Source organism: Filicampus tigris, chromosome 6 (assembly GCF_054856515.1).
Source record: "Filicampus tigris isolate MCC_2025a chromosome 6, RoL_Ftig_1.0, whole genome shotgun sequence".
NCBI classification, from domain to species: Eukaryota; Metazoa; Chordata; class Actinopteri; order Syngnathiformes; family Syngnathidae; genus Filicampus; species Filicampus tigris.
In genome coordinates this window covers 25404462-25425621 of record NC_141222.1, presented here as the reverse complement: position 1 = coordinate 25425621, position 21160 = coordinate 25404462, and the positions used below count along the sequence as shown (strand labels likewise).

The window sequence follows — 21160 nt, the reverse complement described above, 5'->3', positions numbered from 1 at the left end:
GTAGCTGCTACAGCATGCTGACCTGACGCAGAAATCTGCGCATGTTTGTGCGAGTGCAGGACATGGCTGCAGGGGTGTATCCTCGGTGCAGCAGAGGACATATGAAAAAAAAAAAAAACGACAATAGTCATTAAGTACATATGGGAATGAGAACATAGTCAGACAAATCCATATTTTTATTCCTATATGAACACACAAAAATATCTCAGGGTGACTGTGTGTGAAGTACAAAAAAATGTAGATTACTGTATCTTCTGAGCAGAAGTTTACAATTAAAAGTGCAAAGTCTATACAGAAGCATCTCAGCTCACATACCGCATTTCCTCAAATAGTTGACGTCCCTGCACCCAATACTAATGAACCTGGATCCCTGCGCAGCCAGATTATCTGATTTTCACCATTTGAACTCTGTTGCTAACCTAAACAGCAGCACCTATGACCTATGACATTGTTTAATGCACCTATAGGTTCCATTTTGTGTGTGTGTGGGGGGGGGGGATCTCGGTAAGAGGCCTTTATTATTACTCAAATTTCACTCGCATATTTGTGTTTCGGCATTTACAAATTCACCGATCTTGCGGTGAAGAAAAAAAATGTTGCTTTGGCGCCATCTGATGACATCTTGGTGCCAAGCAACTATGCTGAAGTAAAGGGAAGTCCATAGCCTTGGGAATAATTCCAAACCTTTTTGGGTGACCGTCATTTGCAGATTTTCGCTATTCGCGGCAGGGGTCTGTTCGCGGTAACATGGCATTCATATTTTGCAAAAATGACTGTCCTAGCTGCAGTTAAGTAGATAAACACCACTACTTGCAGAAATATCAAATAATAGGACCTGACAGATTAAGCGACTGGCTGATTTCATTTGCTGACACGAGCTCTTTGAAGATCTGCCAATTTTTTTGTTGTTGCAATTGCCACTTTTTTATTAACACATTACAACATAAGACAAAGATAATGACATTCAACCAGAAAGCCACAAAAAAATCATTAAAAAAATTAATTAAAAATCGTCCGTTTTTTTTCTTTGTTTACATTGAACAAAATGTTTTAATACAGTCAAATGTTTTTTTAGTGAATTTTAATGAAATGAAAATTGAATTCTGTCAAATATCAGAATAGTCATCAGCCACAAAAAAATTCAGATCAGTCAGGCCCTACTAAATAATATTTAAAGACCAAACAGCAGCCAAAAAAGGGAAGATTCATGTTTGTATTTCTGGCCAAACGGAAGACCACAATACTCGCGCTGCAAAAAAAAGGCACAGATGCGTCAATCCAGCTTGAAACCAGATCAGATTCCAGACATTGTGCTGTTTTTACTGCATCTTCTTGTCCCCTCCTTCTTTCTGCATGTACTTGCTGTACTGGTTGTCGGTGTTGAACATCTTGTCCCACCATGTGAAGGTGGAGGCGTAGTTGCCCACAAAGTTCATGTGGTGGAAGTCGTGGAATCGGGCGCCGGCGTAGAACGGCAGCAGGTGCAGCGGGTTGACCGGGATGTCGTACCCGCTAGGGACGGCAAAACAGTTTTAATGTTTGCTTTTTTTTTTTTTCTTTTGATGACATCAGTCCGTGCCTCAGCCTGGGAAAACGTGAGGTCGTGGTCAGACGAGTACCTGTGCACGTCGATGGTCTCCAGCAGGCGCACGGCCACCCAGGCCCACAGGAAGAAGACGTGGTTGCAGAAGATCATGATGCCGATGAAGAAGCCCGCCCCTAGGATGATGGTCTCGGCGGGGTGGGCGTACTCGGCCTGCATGCCAAACGGCGCCTGGCCGACAAATGAATGCGGGCGCCGGATCAGCGGGGGGTCGCCGCATGTTGATTTTTTATGTGCGTGTGTTCACAGGACTCACGGTGAACTCGTGGTGGACTTTGTGGATGTGTTTGTAGATCCTGCGGTGGTGGAGAAGTCGGTGGAGGAAGTAGTGCCACGCGTCTTCCACCACGGCGCAGCCGAAGCACTGAGCCACGATGTACGGCCTGGACACAGCACATGCGCACCGGTGTTATAATTATTTCAGATTTTTCATTAGTTCGTTTTTATTTTTACTTGGCTTTTGTTTTTAAAATTCCGTTAGTTTTAAAGGCTAGGTCAATTGAATAACTTTCATAACAAAAATGTTCTACGCAGGCCCCCTAGTCTATATACGGCATTCTGATTAATTATTGTGCTTGGGGAGTATGAATTAAGCAGCAAAATCCACTCATTTTTAGTGGATGAAAGACTTATTCGTACAGTTTCATTTTCTAGATGCAAATGCAACCATTTAGTGGCAGTCCCCAGCCCTGTGTTCACAAAATGTAAGCGTCTGTCTGTCCGTGTGTCCGTTCACATGACACTGACCATCGCGGCATGGAGTCCCAGTCGTAAGGGATGTTGAAGAACTCGGTGAAGTAGTACGTGCCGCAGATGAGTGGCAGCTGGATGAAGAAGTGGTTGAAGAGCAGCATCTTGAAGCACCGCCACTGCTTCTCCCATGTCTCTGGCTTGTCCTGCGCGCGCACACACACACACACACACACCCACGCACACACACACACGCGCACAAGGACACACAGTAATCAATCGCAGTTCAAAATTTGCTAATTTACCTACTTGTGGTTTTTTTTCTGTAGAACCTTTCCTCAATTTTTCACTGAAAATCTATTTGTTTCTTTTCTGCTCAGCCCAAAGCAAAAACAATATTGCTTTGGCACTGACTGGAATTGTAGTGTTGTTGTTTGATTTAATTAATTCATTGATTCAGTGATTTTTCATATGCGTTTCAGGTGTCCAGTTTTGCTGGTGGTCCATGAATGCACCTCATGCACCAATAATTTATGACACAAAAAAGAACATCAAACAATCAGTCCAATGGCGCTCTGGGGCTGCTATGTTTCTCCAGGACCTGGACAACTTGCGTGATTGATGGATCGATGAATTGTGTTTTTTTATCAGAAAACCCTGACGGAGAATATTCGTGACTTCAAACTGAAGCACACTTGGGTTCTGCAGCAGCATCGAACCAAACATTTCAAATACACCAGCAAGCTAACTTCTAAGTATCGAAAAAAACCAACCAAGCACAAATGAAGGTTTTGGAGTGGCTTTGTCAAAGTTGGGACTTGAATCCAATTGAAATACTGTGGCTTGACCTACAAAGTCCTGTTTATGCTAGTGTCAGTTTGTTATTTACACTATTATGCTAAGAGTATTGATGAGTCCCATGTGAAGATGATTTGTTTGTGTTGAATAATTTAACAAATACATATAGTCGTCTATGCACCGTGGTTTCATGGTTGTGTACAAGATACATGCATTGTCTTGATGCTATTACGATCCTCTCCGTTTTAGGTGTTTTGTCGGCATCTTGTGGAATCTTAATGCGATTTCAAACCCCTTTTCGGGAGGACAGGAGAACAAAGAAGCTAACACTGACCGACTGAATCTTGTACTTCTGCATGAAGGGTAGGAACTGGAAGAGAAAGCCAGGGAGGCAAAAGAGGAAGTAGATCAACTCGTGCACGATGAGCGAGCCCCAAGTGGCGATTTGGAACTTGGTGTAGTTGTCCAGCATGTAGTCCCACACGTGCTTGAATGGAGGTTGCAAGGGGTTCCTGGGCAAGAACGCGTCCACGTACTCAGCCGCCAGGTAGGCCGAGCTCAAGATGTTCGCTGTGCCGTTCACCTCCATGGCTGCGACGCAGAGACAGGCTGCATTAAGAATTTAATTTTTTTCTTTAATAAATCCTTTTTTTTTTCTTTTTTAAATATGAATTTGTCATCGGAACTTTATATCTTTTTTTCTTAAAATGGTACATATGGTAGTTAGAGTATATTTAATTGGCATTAGGATTATGATAGTAATCTCCGGTCCAACGGGCCAAAAATGTTTGACAGCTCCTGATTTAGCTGACACATTAGCCAACATTTTGTCTGGCTTCCATAACAGCTGTAATATTACTACTCAGTAATCATAATGCGAAATACACTGGAAAACTATTTCCGAATGCAATAACATGGCAAAATGACCTTAAATACACATAAGAAACATGAGTACTGTGCTTACGCTTGTTATCACACTGCTATGATAAGATGTCTATTCACTTAACATTGCGCCGTATGATTGCCTAAAATACATTTTGTTAATAAATTACATAGCTAGCAGCTCAACTTAACATCATGTTTAATGTCTAATCACTTAAAACAGCGAATCAATGTTATTTTCATAATATTAATTTAATGCATCATAAATGATTACAAGCATAATAAAAAAAAAAACATGATATTGTCCAAAACACATCTTAATATGAGTAGGGTGTCCACAGTCTTTTTTTTTTTACAATCAAAAACAAATATTACAAAAGCAAATAAACAGAATTAATTTAATGATTTGTTTTAATGAAAAGAGCCTGTGACATACAATTGTTTTCCAATTTGTTTTCTTAAGTTGACGGTAAAAACAATTACACAATACATTTTAAGAGATAAGTGACGTCAAATGTATGACATCATTTTACCTTTAAGTGAAAGGTTGCCATCTGGTATTCATAGACTAATGATTTGAATAAAATGTACATTTCAGTTACAGACGTAAAATTAACCTTTTCATTACAATGACTGATATTAACTTAGCGTCTTCTCTTTGAAACTCTTTAGCAATTGCAAATCCATTTGACCAATTTTACAAAAATATTTAAGTTTTATTGACAAATTCAGGCTAAAGTGGGTGCCTTACACTTCAACTAGCGGTGCTCGTGTTACTATTATTTTCCACCATGAATGACGCCAGTTCGTGACTTTATCCTCGGCTTTAGTCTTTAAATAATGAATAAACGTTTAAAAGTTGAGCTAACTCTTTGCTTGTTAGCATTATTAGCACTCACCTTTGCAAGGGCTTGAGTGTGCGGGTAGTGTGTGTCTGTGTGTAGTGTACCTGATGCCGTCGCGCATCAAGTAGTCGAGTGAGCAGCCTTCCCATTGGCTAGCAGGGAGAGCAGGCTTACGTCACGGGACCGAGCGGCGTCTCTGATTGGTCGGCCACATGAAGCGATAATAGTGAGACTGATGATCGCCACAGCGACAGCCAATCAGACGCCGAGCGCGGCTTTCATAAGGTTTTCATACGTGGGGAGGTTGAGTCTTACTAAATACGTATGGGACAGATCAACAAAATTAAGAAACGTCAGATGAAAAAGTAAAAACTCAAACTCATGTTAAATAGGAGTTAGCAAACACCTGCCAATATGTAAAGTGCCCCTAATGAACCCCAAATCAAGTTCAGCAGCTCTAGTATGCCTGTCCAGATATGTTTGGAGTCACATCTTACAGCAGTCATTTGAGTTATACAAGTTATAGGTCCTAGTAATGTTAGGAAAAATTTAGGTTTTGTATATCACAAAAACAAATTGTCACTTGAACCCTTTTTGTAAAAACTGGGGCGGGGAAAAAAAAAACACAGGACAATCCATTTAAATAGTTTACTGATTTGGCAAAGATTTTTAAAAACAGATCACTGTATGTCATTTCACAGCTTTTTCATTTTAAATACAAGAAGCATATGATTTATTAATAATGCTCTACAAAACATGTAATGAGAAACATATCCAAAGGTATTAAGCCTACAACGACAGTCCTCGAGATACAGTTGACGAAAAGAAATGCAGCGAAAGCAGTCAATAAAAAAGGGAAGCGCGGGGAGGGACACAAAGAATTTGGTCACTTTCTGGAATTAGAGAAGATGCTGTAAAATTGGCACATTCATAATATGTCCGTTTACAGGGTTAGTCCGTATGGGGAGTTGAGGTCAGGGGGAGCGCATGCAGTGAGCAAACATGGCTGCCGGGCAACAGTAAAGCAGTACAATACTGTATGCCTCCCTCACCAGAGGAGCTGGCTAGCTAGCTAGCGCCCCTTTTCAGGCCGGCATGCGTTTGGCAACCTTCCTTGCTAAGGCTTCTATTCTCCATATGTTTTTTACTGAAAAAAAAGTCTTGTTATAAAACAAAAAAGTCGTATTTTTAAGCAAATGGTTGAGGGGGAAAACTGTATTATTATTTTTTGCAGAAAATTATTATGTACCTATTTTTTAAAGAAAAAAACTCAGAATATTAGAGTTGTTTGGTGGGGAAAACTGTACTGAAAATGAGAGGCAGAAAGACTTTCGGAAAAACTTCCAATAACTTCAAATATCAATATGAGAAAAAAATCTAATTTCTTTAAAAATAAAATAGGATCCTTCCAAGAAAAAAAGAAAAAAATGTCCCTTGTAAAAACCAAAGCTTTTGATATTTTTGAGAAAGTAATTTTTCAATTTTGGGGTGATTGGGGGGGGGCATTATTTTATTCTTTACAGAAATTGTCATTTTTCATGAAAAAAACGAAATCAAGAAAAAAATGACATATTTTAAACAAAAAAGTAGTTTTGACCCCCCAAAAATGAAGCAGTTACTTTTTCAAGAAAGTCATTCTTTTGGTAAAGGCAAATTTTCAAGAAAAAGATCCTTTAAGGAAGTCATTTTGCAAGGGAAAAATATAATTTTTTGAAGGAAAAAAAATTGTCTTCAGAAAAAGTTTTTTTTTTTTTTTTTTTTTTTAGAAAAATTGTAATATTTTTGAAAAAGTTATGTTTTTTGAGATTAAAAAAAAGTTGACAGAAAACTCCCCCCCCCCCCAATAAAGTTTTCTTAAAAAACAAACAAACAAAAAAAAAACATTCTTGACAGAAAAAGTCCGATTTTGGGGTAGGGGAATCTGTTGAATTTTTTGTGGGTTATGCCTCAAGGTGCTCCTCTGTAGAAACAACCACTAACTATTCTGTTTCGTCACTGTCCACAAAGGGTGCGAAAGGCAGAGCAAAAAGGGAGGAGGAAGCAGCCAACCGTTTAACATTCAGGTGCTCTTCAACAGTCTCAAAAAAGATCAGCGGCCACACATAGTGCATTCATGCAGCCGTCGACTCAAATGCACACAAACAAACACATACACGCACACAAACAGGCTCACGAGCAACCTTTGAAGGCAAGCGCACAAATACGCACAGACACTCCAGCGATGAGAAGATTTTCATAGTTCCACATCTAGAGCAGCAGCCTCCCCTCTAGTAAATGTTAGCACTTTTAGTAGCTTCATGTCAGTTGTGATTTGGCAGCTGTGTCTGGTTGCCCCCCGTTGGCCAGGCCGAGTCGGGTTACCCGTCCACCCGCCCTCGACGGGATTAAAACACAGGCTCAAACCCTCCGTACGCTCATGTTGAGTGCAAAAAAAATCCCCTCCGTCGTCGACATCATCACCTTCATCGTCGTGGCTTCCGTCTCGCAACTTGGCGACGCCAGGGACCAACGTGCAAACGTTGCGTGAGACAACGACGGATCCCACGTGAGAATTCAGCAGGATGCAATTTCTGCTTCTAATCAGCGGCAGGCGGCGCCAGCAGTCATAACGGCTTGTCGATCACAGTCACACCTGTGGAGTCAAACCAGACCCCCCCGCCCAAAAAAAAGTCAGATTTTTTTTTTTTAGAGCAGTGATTCTCATTGTGGTATGAGTACCGCTGTTGGTAGTTGGGCTCCCTCTAGTGGTGCGAGAATGAATTACAGTCCAAGTACAGTTCAGTTGTACAATTTGACCCAAAAAGATACAGGCCCGAAAGAAGATTTGGATTTGGAAATTTTAAATGGATATCCGAAGAAGAAAACCCCAATGAGTACACTGTTTTAATGTAATGTTCTAAACACAACCTAGTTACCTACCTCAAGTTGCATTTTATTCTGTAAAAAAAATCTGAAACTGTCTATTGAAAGTTGGAGATTGTTTTTTATGGGTCACCCTGTATTTAGTACCTTATGAATTCAACACATTAGCATTTTATCTTCAAAAACTGTTGTCTTGCTTTTTACATTTTGACTGTTCACATTTGTTTTCTTGTATTTTAACATTATTCTCAATATTGACAAATGTTTTTCATGTAGTAATGTCTACTGGTGTTTAATTAGGATTTTTGTTATCTCTCGTACATTTTGTGATATTTCTTGTAGTATGGCGTCTTTAGTCTCAAATTTGTAATTTTTTGTAACATTTCGACTTATTCCTTCGAACTTTGGGATATCGATTTTTCCATGAAATCTCAACTGTGTCGTATAATTGTTTTCTCTTTTCTAGTCATTTTAGGACTTTATTTACATGTCATTGAATGTTTTTCTCAAAAAATGTTTTGATTATATTCTTTGAAAATTGTCTTTTTTCTTGTAATATTCTAATTTTAGATATATAGTCTCTGTCTTGCTTTTTGAGAAATATTTAGGCCTGCTGAGCCCCTGTATTTTACTGTTGGTTATTAAAGTGGTACTTGGATAGACCGTTACTCTTAGGCCTGCTACACTGTGGGAGAAGTTTGAGAAGCACTGTTTGAGACAAAGAAAGTGAAAAAAAAATTTCCAAATTGTATTTTTGAGAATTTTTTTTTTGTCCCAACCCACCTGCATAACTGCGTCCCGTGCTCATGCAGCTGGGCAGCAATGTCCACTTGTCCGAGTTGGGGTTGTAGAACTCCACCGACGCCAAATTGCAGCTGCCGTCGTCGCCGCCCACCACGTACAGCAGGTTGTTGACGGCGCACACGCCTGAAAGAGACGTGTCACATCATTTTGCGGCGTTTTTGTCAGCATGTTTTGGAAAGACGTTTGAGAATCGATTCTCTATTATCATTCATTGCGTCCATGTACTAATATGCTCTTTGTGCAAGTAGTGCGCTTTTGACAAATAGTGCACTGTTTTGTCTCACAATGTACAAGTACATTGGGACCTTAGGCTGTTTTATCAAGAATGCATTTGAGCGTTTACTCCATACTGTTCCAACGACTTGCCGTGGCAAGGCGCCCCAACCCCCCACCCTCCCCCCGTCGACCTCACCTGCGTTACGGCGACACATGTTCATGTCGGCCACCTGCCGCCAGCTGTTGGAGGCCGGGTCGAACACTTCGCAGCTCTTCCTCACCAAGGGGCCGTCATGGCCGCCCACGGCGTACAGCAAACCCTTCAGCACGCCCACGCCTGGCACAGGAAGGGAATGAAGCGTTTAAAGGGCGAATACGGTAGATAAAGAAGGAAAAACCCACCTGCGCCGCTACGTCGCGTGCCCATTTCGGCGATGTAACTCCACGTGTTGCTTTTGGCGTTGTAGGCTTCCACCGTGCTCAAACACTGCCTGGTGGCGCCGTCGTAACCACCGACGGCATACAGGATGCCTGACAAAAAAACAAATATACACGCATTTATATGTAAAGAATTAAAACAGTTAATGTAACATGATTTCATGCTGTGATTCATTTTTGGTTTGCGTAGGTCGCCCACCAGGGGGAAGTATAATGTTTACACGATAAACACACGAAGAACGTCTCCTCTAAGCTGAGTAAGTTGCAGTAATATTAAATCATTTTGAAGAGGATAAAGAATACATGCATTTGTACATTGTTACATTGTCTATTTGTGTTGTGTTCAAATCCCCGCTGCTTAAATGGTTATAACTACGGTACCGCGACATTGATTCTCGTTTCAAGGGCCCGTCAAAGTTGTTTTGCATCATGTGTTAGCATTAAGCTAGCGGCGTTTACGTGTTCGTCTCAGTTTGACAGTTAACTTCACCGAGGCGGGGCAATTAAAAGCTTCTGGCTTCTTTTTTTTTTGCCAAATTGCCACATGTTGTAAACTTTTAGCCCCGCAACACAAAGCAAAAAAATAAAACAAAAAAATCGAAACTTAAACTTATAACTCGATAAAGCTGAGGCTCTCATAAGTGAATACTTACCATTAACAACACCCACTCCCACGCTGCTACGTCGCGTGCTCATGGGCAACACGTGGAACCATTCATCCGTCTTGGCGTTGTACGCTTCAACGGTGGACAGACCTGCCGAGATGCACAGCAACACGTGTGAGCAAAAAAAGCCTCTAGCAAGGTAGGACAAAAAAGCAAGATAGAGGTACACCAAGATATATTGAGCCTGTTAAATTCCAATTATGCTTAATTCAAATGATGCTGTTTAAAAAAGCATGAAAGAAATGCTCTGAATGTAGTAAAAGTAATTAGCTGTAAATCATATAGAAAAAAGGACAAGAAAAACATCCCACAAAAAGTAAAAATGACACACGCAAAGAAACAGTGGTACCCGTGCTTCCATCGAAGCCCCCCACGGCGTACAAAAGCCCGTTGAGCACGGCGGCCCCTAGCGTGGATCGGCGGTCTTGCATGCTGCTGACGCTGGTCCAGCGGTCCATCACGGGGTCGTAACAATCCACCGTACGGACACGCAGGGAACCGTTGAAGCCCCCCACGGCGTACACGCATGTGCCCACGTACACCACGCCTGAAGGCAACACGACGACAATGGAAAATATTAGAGACAGGCCGATATGCTTTTGTCAGGGCCGATACCGGTTATCAGTAGTCAAGGAGGCCGATAACCGATATTTGGAGCCGATATTCATTTTCAGTGAAAAGGAAAATGTTGGCATCAAAAATCTAAAGAAAATTTACTCTTAACTTTGTTGTAACATCTTTGAGCATGTTTATTGAACGATGTTTCAGTTTTAGATAAATGGGGATTTTTTTTAAAAATCATTACAAGAAATTTTTGACAGTATACATCTCTGTGATCAAATTCTAACAAAATGTTCAGGGAGCACCCAGGATTGTCAGCAGGTCTTAAAAAGGATAAAGGAAAAACAGACAATAGCTCAATGTAGTTTTCTACAGTAAATGAAAATTTCACATTGACAGAAATGTTAAACCTTCAGATATCTTTGTTTTGATTTCCACTGTTTTAAATTGATTTATTGATCGGCCAGCAGAGTTTTAAAAAAGGCAGATACCGATATTCGTCTTGATATTTAATGCAGAGCAGTGATTCAACAGAAATGTTGAAGCAAACTTGTAGCAGCATTTGATATTCAATACAGATCAGTCATGTAACATAAAAACATGTTTAATAAATTTTAGATTTAATTAAGAGCCGTGATCTAACATAGGATATTTTATTTGAATCAACTTGAAGAAAATCTATCTGACGGTCCAAGTTTAATATGATACAGAGCAGTGATTGCATAGACACATTCATGTTAGCATATAAAATGTGCTGATTTTTAAAAAATAATTTCCAAGGTTATATTTTTTCATTTTTACTTTACAGTTATCTCTTATTTCGTTTTGACTTTTTTTACAGCTAGGTTTAACTAGTTTTTAGAGCAAGATTGTTCATCTTTATTGATTTTTTTTTTAGTTTTCAAAAACGATTCATTTTAGTTTCTATTAGTTTTAGGATTCGTTTGAGGTTTTTTTTTTAATAGATGGAGTATTTATCGAGGGCAAGACGAAAAAAAAAAAGGTCACTAAGTGTTGTGCAATAAAGTTAACTACAATTCTCAAACAACTGATGATACGGATATTCAATACAATACCAAAATAAATATATTGAAAACTAACCTTGAAAACTCGAATATGACATTGATTTATTTAATTATATTTAGTTTGTTTTACAAACGTAAGCTGTAATATGGAGTTTCCGTTAGTTTTCTCTCTCTTTTTTTTGTTTTTTTTGTTGTTTTTGATTTAGTTTTTTATTTGAATTTGTTAACGAAAATGCTTTTCCAATTTCAGTTTTAGTTATTTCTTTAGTAATTTCTTGGCTGACATTTTGTAAATAGCGGCCTATGGTACAGTTGCTCTCTTAATTCTGCTCCATTACTTATGCCGAGCAACATGGGTTCATACAAATGTGTGTGAAAACCAGTAAAAAAAATACTAACCAACCAGATAAGATAATCAATTCGGGATGTGTCAAAACCAAGAATAAACCTGACAAGTATTCTTGTATCCTTGTTATGCGAATGTAAGCCATTATTAATTATTAATATTATTATTAGCATTAGCCTGTTTAGCTTCCTACCTGCTCTGCACCTGCGGGTGGGCAACTCGGCCACCTGGTACCAACGCTGCTCCTCAAAGTCGTAACATTCAACACTGCGGATGGCCTTGGGCGCTTGGCCGCCAACCACCACCATCACCTGAACACAAGCAGCAGGTGGCGGCAAGCCGTTTCCTTTCCCCAAATGCGACCAGTAACCTGGTCGATCTGATACCTTAGGGCAGCAGGCGGGGGTCCGCATGCGCGTGCGCGCCGTCTTCATGAGCGCTCGCTGCTCAGCGGGCAGCAGGTGATACTTCATGGCCTCGATCAAGTAGTCCTTACACGCGCTGCTGTTCTTGATGAGGGACTCCTCCTCCACGCGCTGACACCATAAACAAGAGTGTCCAATCAGCTGGCAGTAATTAATTTCAGCAACCCAGCACCGACTGTGGAACCCAAACTGGAATGCCAACGCATGTGGGCAAGGAGAGCCAATCCCCGATTCACTTTTAGTTGGTTATTGACAGGGACTGACAGTTAAAGACACCAATTGTTAGCCTAAAAGCACAACTGTCCGAGTCATTTTTTTAACTTAAGGTCACAATATTAATAAAAACTAGCAACGCGCTTGCTAAAAATTGTGAGCTTCATCCAGATCATGAATTAGGTGGACTGAGTGTTCTTGTTTGTTCAATTTGTTGTGTTTTTTTTCTTGTTTTAAATATTTTGTGTTTTTAATGTTCATAATAACCTGGGCAAATATGCTATTAGGCTAACGAAATACAAAATGAGAACAATCACAAGGAGCAGTGCTGACTCCAGTGCCTGACATTTCTCACTATGCCTCGCCCCACAATTCCTACATTACGTACAGTAATTCAAATTTATAAAGCCTGTTTTTTTCTTTAAATCATCACATTTTTAAGCAATACAGTGATATTTGTATTGACTAAAAACACACACGAAAAAAAAAAAACTATTGTGGATTTTCTGGAGGAGATGGATGGCATTCAAATCCCACAAGCAAACAACACAAACATCACGTAGCATTTTTAACGTTACAATTCAAAATCTTCAAAACAAACCAAAACTTAACTTTAACCACATAGGTAAAATGTAACAAGTTGTCACGCAAGTGTAAAAAGAAGTTAACCACTGGGGTGGTACCTGCACCAGGTATTCTCTGGTGAGAAGGGGCAAGCGCACGTGCTCCATCAGGTGGGCCAAGTGCTCCTGGCGCACATCTTTGTCGTGGTTGACCCACGCGATGACCGATTCAAAGACCTACACGTTCACAACAACAACAACAACATCAGCCGTGTTGCCGTGCCAGAGCGCGTGGGTAGGTGTTGCGTTTTTGTACCTTCTCCTCGGTGGGAATGGTGAGTTTGTCACTGGCGATGAGGCTGGAAACCTGCTCCATGCCCAGATTGAGGAACTCCTCGCTGCCGACCACCTCGGTGAAGTGTTGCTCTGAAACAACAACAACCTTTCCTTACACACCACCAATGACAAATAAACGTCTTCCTCAAATATACGAGTTCCTTTTTGCCCAGCAGGAAAAAAAAATAAAAATAGGTAAGTTTAGTTTCAGTTGTCCCTCACTATATGACCGATCACTTTTTGCACTTATTAACATTATTTACATCATCACTGTTGACCCTTTTGGTATCCTTGGAGTGGGTGCCCCTCCCAACATTAAATGTTCTCAAAAGTATATTAGACAGTGTCTGTGCTTTTTTTTTTTTTTTTAAATAATTTGTACAACTCATTCATAAATACCTCCTCTATAGTTCTTACACAGTTTATATTGCGATATACTGTATAGTGTCACCGTCAAGGGAGTCAATCAATAATGTGAAATGCATTTTAGGCCATACTGCAAAGCCCTACACTCAAACACATGCACAAAATAGCAAAATGCACACACAAAAATGCAAAAGCAAACAACACATACAATCGAACACAAAACAAAAATAGAAAATCACAGCCAAAAAAAAGCTGAAAAACAACAAACAAAACCAAAAAAAACACAAAAAAACTAAATAAACAAGAACATACACAACTCTAATCCTACTTTTTTACAATTTTAACATTTACACAGTTTATATTGTTGTATACAGTATACCGTTACCATGAAGGGATTAAAAAAAATACTAAAACGCACACACAAAAAAATGCACACAAAAGCAAAACTAGAAAAACAGAGAATGCAAAAACAACACACAAAAAACAAAAAATGCACACAAAGAAAACAATAAAAAAAAGCACAAAACAATAAACAAGAGCACAGACAAAAAAAAAAACACAACACACAATAATGTGAAGACAAAACAACACACAAAAAAAATACATTCGACAAAAACAAAAGCACACGTTAAAAAGAAGCACAAAAAAACTAAACAAGAACGCACACAAACCCATACTACAAAATCACAAAAAAAACACATGCAGTTTTGGGGTTTGTTTATCTGTGTATGTGTTTTGTGTTTGTTTTGGAATTGGATTTGTGGCTTTTGAAAACATAAAAACACATACGCCCCCCCCCCCCAGGCCAAAACTGAGACAATAACAGACACACACACACACACAAGATACCCAAATAAAATCTAAGCCCAGTGACCTGCATAGCAGTTGGCCTGCGTGAGTAGCTGCGAGCAGGCGTGCAGGTCAGCGAAGGCTCGTATGCCCAAGCAGTTGGACGGGTGCAGCTGAGAGCTCAGAAAGTCGCAGCACGCCTTCTTCACCTCGTTCAGCTGCAGCAGACCCGCGGCCGGCAGCAGAGCCTAACACACACACGCGCGCAATTGCATTCATGTCTTACAGACACAATATACACTTGTCAACTCCCAATATTCTTTTTTTAATTTTTTTGCTAGAGTCTTGAGTGCGATGTAGTACCACGTTGACCATAACATGCCTGTTTTGTGTGTCAGTTTTACAGTAAAACTCAATTAGGAGTGACAACCAGCCTGGGGCGGGAGAAAAAAAAAAAAGCACGCTTTCTTTGCATCTTTTTGGGGGGGAATGTGCCAGCGAGCCTTCTTTTTGTTCCTTCAAAGTGATCTCAGAAGGTCTGCTGTTTTTTTTGACAGTGAGAGAGTGAGAACAGGTGATTTAAAAAAATAAAAATAAAAAAATTATATAGCCTCAATGTATTTTGTACGCTGATTTCAAAATGTTTTTACTTATTTTCTAGCACATCAGATTTTTGGAAATATTTTCATATTTTATTCTTAACACAACATGCGTTGCAATTTACAGCTATGACTTTTCAGAAAAAAAAAATCCACCTACTGATGAAACTAACCCTGAATTCATAAATATTATTATTATTATGATTAAAACCTGATGTGCTGGAGACAAAAATAATCGGAATTAGCGGAAAAAAATAATCCAGAAAAGTTTACTTGTATATATATAATTAAAACATGTAGAAATTGGTTGACCCGTGTTATCGGGATTTTATTCCGCCAAAAATTGGATTCAAAATCAACCACAAGACATCTATATCAATCAGGCCTCACTAACGAAGAATTTAAAATAGGGTTTTAATAACTGGGCGTGTATGGGGTAAACGTTTTTTTTTTTTTTGTTTAATGGTTTCTCGTTCACCGTGTTGTATTGTGCGTGCTACCTGCACATTCTCCTCTGTGACTTGTATCTCGGCAGTGTAGATGTAGTCCACCAGGAGTCCCAGAGTCCACCCGTCCATCTCCTTGATCCTCACGCGCTTGGCTCGGCTCTCGGCCATCTCCCCTGTTGCACACAAACCATTTTCTATCCCTGTCGGAAGTTTACGAGGAGAGGTATCAAAGGAATGGGAGGGCACCTGTGAACATGGCGTGGAAGTACGGGCTGCCGGCGGCAAGCACCACGCGGTGAGCGGCGATCTCCACGTCCTCCGCTACGATGGTGACGTCACACAACAAGCTTTGACTGTCAATCGAAGGACACATAGAGTAGATATATAAAAAGTTTACACACCCCTAAACAAATGCCAGGTTTTTGTGATGAATATTGAAAAAAATATATATCACAAGCGCGTTTGCTTCTTTTTCCATGTCAGCACAGCTTTGAGCAAGGTACCAGACAAGCGAAAGGAGAAAAAGACAAATGACTTATTTTTATATTACCTGCGCAGTTCATTCATGACTTTGAAAGCCTTCCTCATGTGTCGAGGGTTGAGCGTGACCGCACCTTGTCTCTCCACGCCGTCCTCTTTGTCCAGAGCGTGTGGACAAAGTCTTGTACAACTGTGACACACGCACACATACATTTCAATACACAACAGAGGTGGTGGGCCGTAATAATGGCATACCACTTTATTTTTGTCCTTTTTAGTTTAAAGTGAGCAGCACACACCCATGGATGGACTTTTTTGTTGGCGGAAGAGTGCATCAGTCGGCAACAAATTCCACGTGGAAACATTGGTTTAGAGCATTGTAAATATGGTTTTCGAATGAATTAAAGTTAAGGAATAACACTTTTGGATTGATTAAAATGCGCCAAGGACTAACTGAATAAATACACTACTATCGTACTTGTTATTTCGGCAGCCTAATGAAGGCTTAACCATGCACTCGCCCACTGGTGGTTGTCTGACTACTGGTTGATAAAGTGCTTGCTCAGATTATGCCACAGAGCCCACATTTTAAATGTGACCATCATCTTAATGTGACCATCATCTTAATTTAATAGTGGCAGCCAAAATGGCATCAATCTGTGATAAATTGATCATTTTTAAAGAATTTATTTGAGAATCAATCATGTGATATTTTCACAAATTGGACCCTGACACAATGGAAAGTGGAAGACATTTATGTTTACCAGGACTAATTATCTTTATTCATCACAGAGAAACGTTGTTACATGTTTAATTGTAAAGAATTAATTTGCATCCCAGCATATTTAGAAAACTTCTACAGTATATAAAACAAGTGCTCTAGAAGCAGGCGTGATTTTTTAGTATAGGTCACGGGCCACTTAAAATGGACACCATTGCTCTAAATTCAATTCTATTTATTGCACATTATGAACAAGAAGTGATTCGCTCACTTGAAATACGTGGAGATATTGGTATAACGGAAGTAGAAATAAAAAAAAAATTAGGGATATAGAATTGTTTAAAAAAAAAAAAAAAAAAACATCCAAGAAGCTTGCACTAATTACAAGGCTGTGGAAGCACTCGTGTCATTGTGTTAATGACAATTAAATCACATGGCACACCCACGCAACCACAAACAGAAAGGAGGGAAATCATAATAAATAGAAAATATCCCGGCAACACCATTTTAACGCAGGTTTTCAACCACCATCCCCACCATCTCCTCCTCCGCCTGCCATCACCAACACCCCCCCCCCCACACACACACACATCGAATGTCTTAATGCCGCAACATCCGTCACACAATTATTTCTTTATTCAATTCCATCTCAACTCACAGTGGATGCGTGTCCATGATTCCGCTTGTATTCAACGGCAGCACACTTGGCCCAGCGGCATGCACCATTCCATATCCGCGCGGTGTTTTCGTCCTCCTATTCGGTCGCGGCGGGAGTGTTGGCGGGGGAGGGGGTTAGCTACACCGGAGCCCGACCGCGGTGACTCTCCGAGCGGACGTGGATGCCGAGGCAAGCCGGCGTGCCTGGGAGGAGGACGGAACTAGCTGGTAGACACTTAATAAGCTAACCGCTTAGGACAAGGGAAGTGACAGCGAGGCAAAAGGGGAAGTTTTTGGAATGTTCCCCCCGTGTGACCCTCCTCGTTACTGGGTGTTGCGTGAAAGAAGACGGGCGAGGCTACATGTTATTTTTTTTTCCTCCATTCTAGTCCTTGCTGCTTGAGACGCACAAACAAGGAGACGTGAAAGAGGATCCTCGATGCCTACAAGGAGTCACCCAAAGAAACTACAGCGCCACCCAGGGATGGAGGACCGATGCGGTTGGGTCGCAAGAAAATTATCTTACAAAAAAAAAATCACACATTGACAAGTTCGTAAAAAGAATTTGTCCATCCACATGAATTGAACTGAGTGCTAAATAGGACTATGACACAATAAAAAAAAAATCACACGCACACAATTTTGAAATAAGTCATGTTCCTTATACAAAATGGCAGCCTATAATGACTAAAATTGGGACAAATCGAGTCAATTGGACTTATCAAGGTATACACAGATGCTTGAGCTAAGCTTTTACATTACAATGCCCGCAGCACACAGACCGTTTATGATGGAAGCACTGAAGCGCAGTTTCATGTGGAGATTAGCTCACCAGACCCTTTTTTGTCCTCTCGTCCATCTGTGAGGAGTGCAAACTGAGACAGACGATAGCTGTGAAGGCGGCCAGTACAAGTCTGTCATGGTGTGAATGAAGTCACCCGACGCATCTGAGGCAGCATGATGTCAGAAAAAAAAAACACACAAAAAAAAAAAAAAACACAGACGCTGTCAGCGCTAACATGAGGGAGACGGCAGAAATTAGGAGTGAGACACACTGCAGATACTGGCCTTTAAATCTTAGTCGTTAACACATGCACATACTAAATTATAAACAACGCATTAACAGCAAAGAAGAATTAGAATAAAGTAACCAGAAGTAATAAAACAAATGAAATTTTGCATTCCCATAGGCCACCCTGCATCTCTTCTACAGAACGCGATCCCACAAGCAGGCGCAAATTCCACAAACAAATGCCAATGATTGATATTTCATGCCATTACGCAATGTAAAAAAATCACATAGCGATTTTGTATCATTATTTTGGGGCCGCACGTAGTGCACACTCCACAAAATACCACCGTAGATGCACTTCACTGGTGTGCAAAAATGAAGTCAAATAAACATGTCTGAGGAGACAGTGAATGCAAAGAAATATGTACACAAACTAATAACCAAAATAGTAGTCATTCAGATATATGAAGGCGGTGACAATTATAATTTTGTTTTTAGAATAAAGTTGCAATATTATGAGGGGGGAAAAATGAATTTTACAAGAATGTTGCAATGTAAGGAGACAAATACAATATGAGGGAAAACGTTATTTTGGTTGAGAAATTTGAGAAAAAAAAACTTTATTTCTCTTTTAGTATTACAACCTACATCTTAAGTCTCAAAAATGTCCATATTTTTCCTCTGCACTTAAAACACCATCCCGCTGAGAGGTCAATACTGTTTTATTCCAATCCTGAAGGTGGCGGTGTTTCGTATTAGCAGTCAGGATCTCACTATCTTTTTTTTTTTTTTTTTTAAATAGTCCTCACGACTGTCGCCCCATCTTCTGTACCTAGCGGGTCACGCCCCACTTGGCCTCAAAGCAAGCAAAATCATAAGTAGCCAAAAGTCAACCGAATTTTTTGGCTGGTCCGCGCACATCTACAATATTTTGTGAATTTTCTATATTCTTCCTCAAACAACCAAGCAACAATGATCACCTTTTCTGATTTGTCCTTGGCAGTTGTAATAACCCGTACAGCGAATCTTCAGTTCTGCGTAATCCATCAAGCTTGCAGCTTGATTTGACTTGTGCAAATAGTCCACAAGGGTCCCATTAGTTCGGCTTTAAAGGGGCGGGAGGCAAGCTGGCCGAGGCCTGCTCCAGGAATGCCAGGGGGCCGGGCGGCGGTAGGTCGCTGGGCTTGCGGTGCTGCACGCTGACGTCCTCCAGCACTTGCTGCCAGTGGTGCAGCTTGGACAAGTGCTTCTGCACCAGCATCTCCTTCCTCTGGAGCTCGTTGCGCAACTCGGACACGTCCTGCATGGCACAGCGGGAGTGGGGATGTTTTATGTCTGATCGCAATAACCAACTAATTGGTGCTAATGTAAATAGATGTAAATAGTACTGGTATTATTTTTTCGCCTACATGAGATCACCATCCTCATGTTTTGCAATGTAGTATCTGTTACTCTGAGTGTGTGTGGCATTTAAAGGCGGGGCCCGGTCTGGTGAGTGACATGGGCGTCAAGAATTGAAAGTAGTATAGTCAGCTGTTGTTGGCTCAGGTTAGCGGCTGGCTGTTGATATAAAATATAAAACAAAAATCTCTTCCTAAACTAATCTACAGCCTGAAATGTAACTTATTATCAGAAAATATTAGGTTGGATAAATGAATATAAATTATAAATCTAATACCTCTTTGACCACCTGCTCTGGTTTCTGCACAGACAGCTGAAGCCTCTTCTGCAAGAAGAAGCACTCAGTCTGCCGGGCCACGTCCAGGAACTTTTGTATGCACTGGTCTACACCTGGAACAATCAAAACGAATACTTTGAATGTCCTAATATTCACAGAGATGTGAGATTAATGTTACAAATTTAGACGTGCGTTAACCGACCGGTTCGAATCTCCTCCTGGTCAGTTCCGTTCACGTAGTCTTGGCTTACCAAAGATGCGAAACATGCCTGAAGAATAAATGAAATTAGTATTATTTCATTTTGCAGTCACCGAAAGTTTTTTTAATCATAGGGAAATCGCCAAAAATGCTAAAACCAGTTAGCACTCCCGGCTAGCTGTTTTTTTTTTTTTAAGTGTCCCACCTCGAACGAGGCTTCCAGTTCGTCTACCAGCGTGTTGCTTCCCTGGTTCCGGTTCCCCAGAACGGGGAAACCGGGCTGGCCCGGGCCACCCGCGCCGGAGATTGGATGCGTGGGTGGCGGCTGCTGTCCGGGAAACATACCGCTCATGGACGACGCCATTGCCAAAACAGAGTGAACGACTTCCGGATTCGACATGCGCATGCGCGAATAGGCTTTGGTGGGGGCAATATTCCCTCATAGGAAAAGCATGTACAGTACATACATTGAAAATAAATCATATCTTGCTCATTTCTCTCTCGATTTCATGAGTATTGTTTTTTTTGTCAACACCAAAACATTGGATATTAATAAATAACCTTAATTATATGTATTGTGTTCTGTTTTCACAAATGGGCAAAAGGCAGGGACCTTGGAAGTCCCATTCCCAGCTACAGAAACAAGCTCTCGGGGCATGGAATGTCACCTCTCTGCCAGGGAAGGAGCCCGAGCTGGTGTGCGAGGCTGAGAATTTAAACTAGATATACTGTGGTTGGGCTCACCACTCACAGCTTGGGCTGTGGTACCAGTCTTCTCGAGAGGGGTTGGACACTCTTCCCCGATGGAGTTGGCATACTTATTCCCCACCGACGTGGCGCCTGTACATTGGGGTTCACTCGGTGGACAAGAGAGTAGCCTCAAGGGTGGGGAGACGGGTCCTGCCTGTTGTGTGTGCCTATGCACCAAACAGCAGTTC

General features: G+C 40.8%; 3 protein-coding genes across 5 annotated transcripts; all 3 read right to left on the bottom strand.

The window, feature by feature from the left end:
- Positions 1-158: 158 nt before the first annotated feature.
- Positions 159-4954, bottom strand: msmo1 (methylsterol monooxygenase 1). Of its 2 annotated transcripts, none has more exons than XM_086032286.1 (6): positions 4873-4954; positions 3426-3682; positions 2351-2499; positions 1860-1986; positions 1620-1774; positions 159-1512 (listed from the first exon to the last, which is right to left on the bottom strand). In XM_086032286.1, exons 1-6 carry the CDS (start codon positions 4937-4939, stop codon positions 1320-1322), a joined length of 948 nt encoding a protein of 315 aa, XP_085888412.1. In that variant the 5' UTR covers positions 4940-4954; the 3' UTR covers positions 159-1319. The 2 variants fall into 2 exon arrangements, with proteins under 2 accessions (XP_085888412.1, XP_085888411.1); XM_086032285.1 differs by having other exon boundaries at positions 3426-3700; positions 4873-4953.
- A 498-nt stretch (positions 4955-5452) lies between these two features.
- On the bottom strand, positions 5453-19476 carry klhl2 (kelch-like family member 2). 2 transcript variants are annotated; one of them, XM_086032280.1, is made up of 16 exons: positions 19326-19476; positions 18166-18280; positions 16026-16145; positions 15722-15828; positions 15527-15648; positions 14513-14675; positions 13253-13362; positions 13057-13173; positions 12122-12271; positions 11929-12046; positions 10153-10350; positions 9792-9893; positions 9103-9231; positions 8897-9037; positions 8464-8607; positions 5453-7450 (listed from the first exon to the last, which is right to left on the bottom strand). In XM_086032280.1, exons 1-16 carry the CDS (start codon positions 19390-19392, stop codon positions 7422-7424), a joined length of 1932 nt encoding a protein of 643 aa, XP_085888406.1. In that variant the 5' UTR covers positions 19393-19476; the 3' UTR covers positions 5453-7421. The 2 variants fall into 2 exon arrangements, with proteins under 2 accessions (XP_085888406.1, XP_085888407.1); XM_086032281.1 differs by lacking the exons at positions 18166-18280; positions 19326-19476 and adding an exon at positions 17335-18148.
- Positions 18389-20614, bottom strand: med28 (mediator complex subunit 28). The gene is made up of 4 exons (XM_086032287.1): positions 20428-20614; positions 20226-20292; positions 20024-20136; positions 18389-19645 (listed from the first exon to the last, which is right to left on the bottom strand). Exons 1-4 carry the CDS (start codon positions 20584-20586, stop codon positions 19442-19444), a joined length of 543 nt encoding a protein of 180 aa, XP_085888413.1. The 5' UTR covers positions 20587-20614; the 3' UTR covers positions 18389-19441.
- Positions 20615-21160: the final 546 nt, after the last annotated feature.